The 10,113-nt window shown below is 40.3% G+C and overlaps 1 protein-coding gene across 4 annotated transcripts in view; it reads left to right on the top strand.

Annotated features, from left to right (window-relative positions):
* The first annotated feature begins 5,700 nt into the window (after positions 1-5,700).
* The window catches only part of LOC126483740 (hemicentin-1-like), a 1,186,523-nt gene continuing 1,182,110 nt past the window's right edge, over positions 5,701-10,113 (top strand). For all 4 annotated transcript variants that reach the window (XM_050106870.1, XM_050106872.1, XM_050106873.1 and 1 more), the window contains exon 1: positions 5,701-5,914. In XM_050106870.1, coding sequence (XP_049962827.1) covers positions 5,866-5,914 — 49 coding nt within the window. In that variant the 5' untranslated portion in view covers positions 5,701-5,865. The remainder of the gene's footprint in view (positions 5,915-10,113) is intronic.

Raw genomic sequence — 10,113 nt, 5'->3', positions numbered from 1 at the left:
TTAAAAATGGAAGTCTGCCGTTTGGTAAGGAAGTCAGCACTCGGATACGGCGAGCAGTCTACTGAAAAATAACTTTGGCCAGTCGGAGAATCTGAAAATATCAAAGACTGACAGGAGATCAAAATTTAGACTCAGGACATTACAGATAAGCTACCATGCAGTACACAATATAAATTCTATCATACAACCAGGTAAACTCAAAATTTTGCCAGACGAATAGCGTCAAGAAGGGATTCTAATAACTGTAACAGCAGTGGAAACACTGGTCAGGAACCTATATAATCACAAGAATGTAGAAGTTAGAAGGGAATGCGAGGAAAATGAATAATGAAACAATGTCCATAATCTGTGACGGTATTTGTGGTCAATCTGTATCTGTCAATCAAGTATCTGTTTCTGTAATAGAATTTCAATAACACTCTCCAAGGCTATCAACGCTAACTACAAAAGATACAAGTAAAATGAATATAATAATAAATACTCATGCCCCAACGAATGGTAAAAATAAAAAGAAAGAATACAGAGGAGATGTGAGTGTATTTGGGGAAATTTAAGATGAGATAACAAGAAAAGTACATAAAAATCACAACAAAGTATTAATTGGGATTTTTAACGTCCAGTTAGGAAGGCAACAGATATACAGAAGCACAACAGGGAAATGGTCAGCACATAAAAGAACAAACAGGAGAGGCATAAGGCTGGTGGATTTCTGCAGAAACCATGACATGATCTCAAAGCCAACACACTTCAAGGGAAGGCCAAATAAGCTCAAAAACTGGAAACATTTAGCCTGGAATAAAGGACAAAGGCAACTGGATCATATCTGCATGGATAAAAATTACCACAGGGAAATCTATAACATGAAAGTTCTGGGAGGGAAAGATACCAGATCAGATCATTGCATGACAGAAATTAAAATTAAATTCACTACAATGCCACAGAAAAAAACTCAAGCCAAAAATAAGAGAAACTACGTGTCTCATTAATTGGTAAATACGAAGACAAAACAGGGAATATAAAAATAACGGACGATGTAGTGGAAACAGTTCCTTAATTAAAACAGATGGCTGAACAACTATCCCCAATAAACTCAATGGAAAAACCTAAATAGTGGAACGATGGTTGTTATAAAAGAGTGTGAGCGGCTAGCGAGTCGAGTCTCTGATCATAGACATCAAGCTTTGTTACTGTATAAAAGTCATAAAACAGAAGAATCACACTTCGGACTCACAAAAAAAGTAATCGGAAGGGTTAAACGCCAGTACCAAGACGATACAATTGTAAGAAATAAATACCGAGAAAACAAACTCAAGGGATTATTGCATAGTATTTCGCAGACAATTAAAAATATATGACCGTGCTACATTAATGACAAAGGATAAAAATAATATGATGGGCCATAGCAATAGGAAAATGCAGAAATTTTAGGAAAAAGTTTGACAAATTATTCAATTGTAAAGATCCTCCAAAATGACTGAAAATATACACAGTACTCCTGTTAAAACACCAGCAGAAAATACAACCCAAAGCAAAATCCATGAAGCCTACAAAGCTTTGAAACAGCTCAAAACTACAAAGAAATTGAATAATATTAAACATTTGAAGAAATTTGCAAATATGCAGCACGACTACTGAAGATATCATTACAGAAATTGCTAGCAAAAATCTGGAACAAAGAAGAACTACCATAACATTGGACTATAGCTATAATCCACCCATAGCACGAAAAATAAAACAAATCAAATCGAGACAACTAAGGTCGAATGTCCCGTCGGATATTACATACCAAGGCATGTCTCGAATTCTATGCAATCGTTGTAAATACTGTATTAGCTTGAACTGTAACTTGTAGAATACCATGAAGTATTTATGCCCCGGGGGAAGCTGTGCAAAACAGATAATGACTTTGAAACTGACAATGGATTATTACAAAGTAAGACAAAAGCGACAGTCACAACCTGTGTAAACTTCAAAAAAGATTACGATTGTATCCACAGATCTCCAGTGATGAAGATACCAGCGAATTTCAGACTCCATCCAAAAGTAATAAAAATAATAAACTTAACAAACACCACACCTCAAATTCAGAGGGGAAATATCAGTTCCATTTACGATTAAAACAGGGTTAAGACAGGGAGATGGTTTATCGCCAATATTTTTCCACTGTGCACTGGAGTACGTGATGAGGAAACGGTGCAAGGAAAATCCTAAAAACATAAGATTTGGAAGTAAGAAAGATTAAATAAACTTAAATTTCTTCGGATTCGCAGATGACTTAGCGTTACTAGCTAATAACTTTCAGGAAGTCAGAAATCAAATAACAAGCACAAAAAATAGGACTCAAGATATTATTCGAAAAACTGATATTATGGTAGCAGATCCACTGGTAATGGGTAACATATGAGTAAATAATATGAATGTAAAAATGGTGGTATAAATTAAATACCTAAGAGAAACTATAATACAAAATTTGAATGAGAAACCTGTATGGTAAGAACGTATTAACCCAATAATAAAAGCTCAAAAATTAACGTGGGGCCACATACAATAAAAATGTATCACCATCAATCAAAACTAAATTAAATCATAACAAGACAATGGTTCAACCATAGGTGTCATACGATGGTGAAACTCTTTTCAGAGTCACTCAGAAAAGTAGAATTGACAAAATCATAAGAGTAGAGAGAAGAATAGCTAGAATATAGATAAATAAGAAATGTCTAAAAATGGACAATGGCAGATAGTGACAAATGAATTGGTGCTCAGTGAACCTGAGTCCATTACAATACTGTACGGAAAAAAGGATCTCTTTATTTGGTCACACTACGAGGACACCAGAAACCAGATTGTACTGAAAAATAATAGACAACCTCTGGAACATGAAGCAACAAGTATGATGGATAAAGGAAATCAGGGAGGATATGATGGAGCTACAATAAACCCTAGACGATTGGCAGAACAAAACAGGAAATGTAAAGACACTGGAAAACATAAAAATATGATCCAAACCGAAAACTGACGAACTATACAAATGTGAGGAACAACATAAAGGATCAGAAAAAATGATGGGGTACAACGCAGTTCGGAAAGAAAACTTACTGAAGAAAATGATCTGGTAATTAATGACTGAAGTGGTCCAATAAGGCCGTAAAAGCAGAAGAAGAATATACAGTGTGGTCAGAAATAGTCTGGGAAGCTTGTAAAGACGTTGCAGAGTAGGTTGTGCTGAGAAATAACTGTTAAAAAAATTCGATTCGTTGCGCCACTGTCGGGTTTATAGGCATTCAATCCGGTCGCTATGGCCAAGTGGTTCGAGACGCGTTATTCCGGAAACACGCTGCTGCTATGGTAGCAGGTTCGAAACCTGCCTCGGCCATGGATGTGTGTGGTGATGTCCTTAGGTTAGTTAGGTTTCAGTAGTTCTAAGTGTAGGGGACTGATGGCCCCAGATGTTAAGTCCCATAGAGCTCAGAGCAATTTGAACCATAGGCATTCAATATAGCCTACAGGAGGTTGCACATGAAAACCCAAGAGGACCCCGAGATACTACATCCAATTTTTTTTTTCGACTGTCGTATACACTTTACAAATCTGAATCACTTCACGAGCAACTTGTCTGGTTGTTGGAATAACAGATCGCATTCTGATGGGCTTCAAGCACACAGGCAAATACATGCACCGATTGAAGTACACTCAGTCCCAGATGCAATAACATTGAGTCGAATAATAGTATAATTGCATTATGACTGAAAGGTGGCAGCCAGCCGGTGTGGCCGTGCGGTTCTAGGCGCTTCAGTCTGAAACCGCTTGACCACTATGGTCGCAGGTTCGAATCCTGCCTCGGGCATGGATGTGTGTGATGTCCTTAGGTTGGTTAGGTTTAATTAGTTCTAAGTTCTAGGCGACTGATGACCTCAGAAGTTAAGTCGCATAGTGCTCAGAGCCATTTTTTTGAAAGGTGGCTACACTGAGTCACAGCGCCAGAGATTGCGCCGAAGATTATTATTCAGCCGCCTCCACTGGTGCAGTAGTATTTCATAGGATGTCGTGGGCAGTTGTTGTTCTGTCAGGCGAGAGAGTAGATGCTGTTCGGTTGGTGTAATGTATAGGTGGAAGAAGTTGCAATTGTCAGAGTGTATTTGAGAAAGGAGATGGGCTTTTGATTTATGATGCTGGTTTAATGGAAAACTTTCGTCAATATATAATGAGGTAAAAAGGTATTACAGTTTTCTTTAATGACAATGCCCCTTGACCACAGGTACAGTCAACAAGGCATCTGGCTCGTGTTCATTTATTAGACTTGTAATTCTGGTTTCTATGTGCAAATATAGTATTTCTGGTTTTTCAATTAGTTCATTGTGAATGGTGTTTAAAATATTTTGTCGTATTGAGAAAGAACCGAGCAGATACATGTACGTTGAGTCACACTACCACACACAGAACAGTTACAGTTGTGCTTTGTTGTTTTGCAGCTTTTATAGTTGCAGGGGACTTAATTAATTAATTGTGTTAATGGAAACTCCTTGTCATTCTTTATTTTTATTTTACGCAGCCAGATTGCGTGCTAATACTAGTCAGGGCCAACCGGTTACGAGACTTCGTAACCGGTCACACAGCTACTGAAATTATTGCATTTATTCATTAATATTAGTCCTTTCGTTTTAACTAAGCCCCCATGGAAGACTGACAACAACACTGATCATCACATTCCACTTGTATGAAGGTGTGGCCTACACACCCCAGTTGCGGTCTTGATAACACTATGCATTGAGATCTGCTGATTTCCCCTTAATGGAGTGAGATATTTATCAGAGGTGACGGTCGAACGAGGAAGAGAAGTCTGTAGGAAGGCCGGCCGGGGTGGCCGGCGGTTCTAGGCGCTACAGTCTGGAACCGCGCGACTGCTACGGTCGCAAGTTCGAATCGTGCCTCGGGCATGGATGTGTGTGATGTCCTTAGATTAGTTAGGTTTAAATAGTACTAAGTTCTAGGGGACTGATGACCTCAGAAGTTAAGTCCCATAGTGCTCAGAGCCATTTGAACCATTTTGTGTAGGAAGTAAATAAAGGTGCAAACAGTTCCAAATGCAGCGAAATACAGGAAAGGCATCTTTTCGCAGTACGTATATATTACACCAGTATGCAAAATTTATAAAATTAAAAAAATTAATTTGACAACGTTGCTTCTGAAGTCTGTCAATTGTATTTCCAAGGGTTACACAAGACATCAGCTAAAATAAATACATTGTAAGACAGTTTCTTGCAAGAATGAAACTTGCCGCGTGCAAAAGATCGCTGTTATGCATGTAAGGGCTAAGGCGACGGAAATGATTTTCAGTCGCCTAATTTTACACCGAAGTCGATGGTAATGCCAACTTTGAAGAGCAATGCCGTCTGCAAATGGCGATAAGACACCCTATCTCCGACGACGCGCGTTCTGGCAGGCGTGCCTCGCAGGCACGCGTTGTGAGACCCCTGTGCAACAATAAGACAGTTGCTTGTTGACGGTTAGCTGCTACCCCGCCTAGCGGCGGTCCGCACGGAAATCTGTCGGGGGCCGATCTAAAATTATCCCGGCGCCTGCCCGGCTGGCTGGTGCGCGCGCGGGCACTTTTTTTACGCCACGCCACGCCACGGCACGGAACGGCACGCCGCTGTGCTCCGCGGCGGGCCGTGGTTGGGCACGCGGCCGCGGGCGGCGCTGGCGTCGGCGGCGCGCACAGTGGAGCGGCCCTCCGCCGCCGGCCTCCAGTCGGTGCTTGCCCGCGGCCGCGCCGTCATCCGCCAGTGCACAGTAGCTCGGGGAGACCAGCCCTGCGTCCGACACCCGCGACTCCGCGCCGTCGACGTCTGCGCCCTCGCCGCCATGGCGCCACCGACCCTGGCCCTGCACCTGCTGCTGCTGTCCGTCGCAGGTCAGTCCGGCTCTGCGTCACTTCTTTCTGGCTGCAACCCCTTCGGCATATTTCTCCCCCTGTCCACGAACCCTCCCTTATTATTTCTCCCGTACTAAACAGATAAAGACTTCAAAATTTCTATCAATGTTATACTTTCACTGCAAATTTTAAGGTTGTAATGCGTAACCATATGTAGTAGAGAAGGGTTATCTAGAGATCAATTATTAAAATATTGACAATGTTGTGAGACACGTGCTAAGGCACTAGGCAATAATGTACTTGACACTTGAAGGGGGCACTTGAAGGGAGACGTCATAGTGACAGACCAAGATCTCTCTCTTTCCCTTCCTCCCTCCCCCCTCCACACCCCCACTCTCTCTTGCTCTGTACCTCATTAGGAAAAGATCCTTTTACATCTTGATTAACGTCCCGTTTGCAAAACAGATTATGACATCGACGTTTCTATTTACATTCCACTATCACTGCTAATTTTAGTACTATAAATCCTGACCATATTCAACGGAGCATGGGAGAGAGAGAGTTTCTACAGGTGAGTTAACAGAAAAAAAGTGACAGTGTTGTGTCATATCTGGTAAGATATACAGAAATCATTTGCTTGGCACTGGAAGGGGCAGCAGAGTGGAGAACTCATAGTGGCATAAAAATAATATGTGGAGCAATTTAGCCACGACGTCGGTTGTACTACATATGTGGATTAGAAACAATTAGGACGAAATAGTAAGAGACTGAATATAGTGTCAGACCACTAGCAAAGTTAGCACTTTAGATAGTGTAACGAATTTGGCAGTGGTTTCCAAATCTCCTGTTTGACAGAGCAACTAACATCATTGTCTATATACAGTTGTCTGTTATCATTGACTGTCGTGAGTAATGTGATATTGTGTCATAGTATTAATCCGTTTCCTTCTTACCTTCGCTGTCCATCCAACACTATATCTACAAATCTGTCAATATTGTAATGTAATCTTCGTTATGATACGAAGTGATAAAGGATTAATACGATACTATTGATAGTTAAAAACATTACACCTGCCCGGCTTACATTTCTCAATTATTTCACCTCGTACCTACAGTTAATCGTAAACTAGCATCCACATTGTATATTAACGTTTGAGTTTTATATCGAGGCTGGTTAATTATTACTATTGAATGTCACTACACAATCTACAATGCTGTGAGATTAATGCAGCGTAAATGCAGCTCAGGAGATAACGTAGAACAATTACGCTGCCCTGTTTAGATTTTTCCCACTCATTTGTTAAGTTCATCGCTATTTAACCCATATAGCGCTTCACGGTTTAGGTTTTCTTTTAGTCTCACTTCTTACTTCACTCACATAATCACCACCAGCAGAAACAGCAAACGGAATTACTTGTGCAAGTCTTACCTCGTGCTGTACTTTAGTGTTCCGACCTACCAACTTCTAGCTTAGAGTTTTTTATGTATTCAGTTCGGAAAGGAGACGTAAATATTTGGAATAAAAGAAGTGCTTCCTTCCTAGTCCAGGGTTGCAGATGGTCCGCTGTGATTCTCAACATTTTGCAGCAACGCTCCACGACAGACTAGCGCGGTTGCACCGCCTTAGTCATGGCACTCGCACCAGTGGGGAGCTGGATTTAGAGATTCCATTTATTACGTAAGATAGTTTTTTTGCGATTATGTGTAAATGTTTATTATCTAGCTGATTTTATTCCGGTATTGAATGTCGACAGGATGAATCCATTTCTATGCCTTATACATGGGAATCACCCACCCGTAAACGTTCATCAAGCAGAACTGGTTCAAAATGGTTCAAATGGCTCTGAGCACTATGGGACTCAACTGCTGTGGTCATAAGTCCCCTAGAACTTAGAACTACTTAAACCTAACTAACCTAAGGACAGCACACAACACCCAGCCATCACGAGGCAGAGAAAATCCCTGACCCCGCCGGGAATCGAACCCGGGAAGGTAGAACTGGTACGTTTTGGAGAAGACACTAGTGTTACAATAAATCTCAATACAGGATAAAACTTTGAAGTGTTAATTTTGAGAAAACATGCTATATTCGTTTCTGTACTACAAATTTAGTCAAACAATCAACTGATGTAGCATATGAACAGGAGACAGAGAACAGACCACAATGCTCCAAATTTTTCTGTGTGCATACTGATGAAAACTTTAACTGGAAGAAAGATATTACTGAGCTGCTCAACCAATTAAACTTGGCTTTTTTATTGTTTTGGTATCATCGCTAGGCATGGAAAGAAACGAATTAGCTTCCTAAGACATTTCTACTCAGTAATGAATTACGGAATAATTTTCTGAGGTACTTTGTCTTTAAGACAGAAAGTACTGTTTGCAGAAAAAACAACATTGCAACTATCGTCTCGGTGCCTCCCTAAGTAGTTAGGGATCTTAACTGCACCTCGACAATATACGGGGTGTTCGTTTCAATTTGAGATAACTAAATTTCTTGCAAACGATGTATCGTACGGAAAAAAAATTCTAGGTGAAAAGTTAATATTAGTGAATGGAACATCTGTTTGTGCTACACTGGCTTCTTCCTAACCACCCCTCCTATGGGGGTAGGCCCAACCTTGTATTTTCAAATGGGAACCCCCATTTTATGGCATATTCGGATTCTATACCAAAACACGTAGGATTTACTCAAACCATTGTTTCCCATCCGTGGCAGGTGGCGCTGTAATCGACAAATATCAGGTGGCCTCTTCTTGCACTTAAGTCCCGACGTATTTGATTCTACATTTCATTTATGATGTAAATGTAGACCTTTGTGTTGTTATGGCTGATGCTGCTACTGAAACATTCGATACAAATGTTGTGGTCAGACATTCATATTTTTGCAAATAAGCTACTTGTATAGTAACGTAGTTTTCTGTTCCCTATAGTGTTGAGTGTGGTGAGTCCCCAGACCACCAAAATGCTTGATTTCGGTAGACGTCCTCGAACCCCGCCATCACTCTGATTTAGTTCTGTTTGTGTTCCATCCAATCCCCGTAACTCCGAGCTAGCGGCTGCTGGCGGAATATAAACGACAGCCATTGTAGTAAGGCAATACATCCACAAAGTGAGATGACATTAGCACGTGCTCCACTCAAAAGGAGGACGCCAATGGTAAGAGGCAAAGGGATTAGCCGAAATCAAGCACCCCAGTGGTGAGAGATAAGGGGACTCGCTTGTATCAAGCATCCCGACAGGAACAGAAAACAATTACATCCATTTCGTTGTTCCTGGATCACTCGAACCGTAGCTTCTAATAGACATTTAAAGGGCTAACGATATTGTTTTGCACAATCAAATTTACAACACTAAAGTAACGTTTGAACATCAAAATCAGTAGTTAGCACACAAAGGCTGATAGTTACATGGTAAATGAAATGTGGTGTCAAATGCATCACGTCTTAACTGCAAAAACAGGTAGACTTGATGGTTATCAATTACAGTGCCACCTACCACGAATGGAAAACAATGGTTTGAGTAAACCGCACGTATTTTTTGTCCTAAATTCCGAATATGTAATATAACAGGGGCTCCAACGTGAAAACACAAATCTGACCCTGCCATGGCGGATGGATTCAGCACAGACAGATGTGCCCTTTACTAATATTAACTTTACACTTAGAACATTTTTTCATACTCGTCGTTTTCGAAATATTTGGCTATCTCACGGTATAACGAAACCCCGTATAGATTTGCTAATGACATTGGTCACAAATAGTCAGTCACAATTTTAGAAGAATAGTGATATCCATATCTACAACACTAGAAGAAAGAATGAGCTATATTAATATTGAAGCTTTCAGCGGCTTAGAACGTCAATATATGTAAACGAAAATGTTTGATCATTTTTCCAGTAACAGTAAATTCCTGACACGTAGCAAAGCAAGTTTTATGTCAAATCTAAAAGCATTTCTTCTCAACCAATCCTTCAGTTCTATTGATGGGTTATTATTTATTTAAAAACTAGTAGCCTGTTTTTAAGAAAAACTAGTTTTAAGTATAGCTGCGTGAATGGGGCCGAGAATAACGTGTTCACTAATGTTGAATTTAGGCCAGTCTACCGTTTAAGAACTTCTGAATGGCCAGCACGTGGCCATCCACTGAAACTAGTAATAGACACGAAGACCATCCAGAAAGTAGATAGCTTTTTGGTATTAGAAAAAAAAGAAAAAGGAAAAGAATGTTAAAATTAG

This window comes from Schistocerca serialis, chromosome 6 (assembly GCF_023864345.2).
Source record: "Schistocerca serialis cubense isolate TAMUIC-IGC-003099 chromosome 6, iqSchSeri2.2, whole genome shotgun sequence".
Taxonomy (NCBI): Eukaryota; Metazoa; Arthropoda; class Insecta; order Orthoptera; family Acrididae; genus Schistocerca; species Schistocerca serialis.
This window is presented reverse-complemented; position numbering and strand designations above follow the sequence as displayed.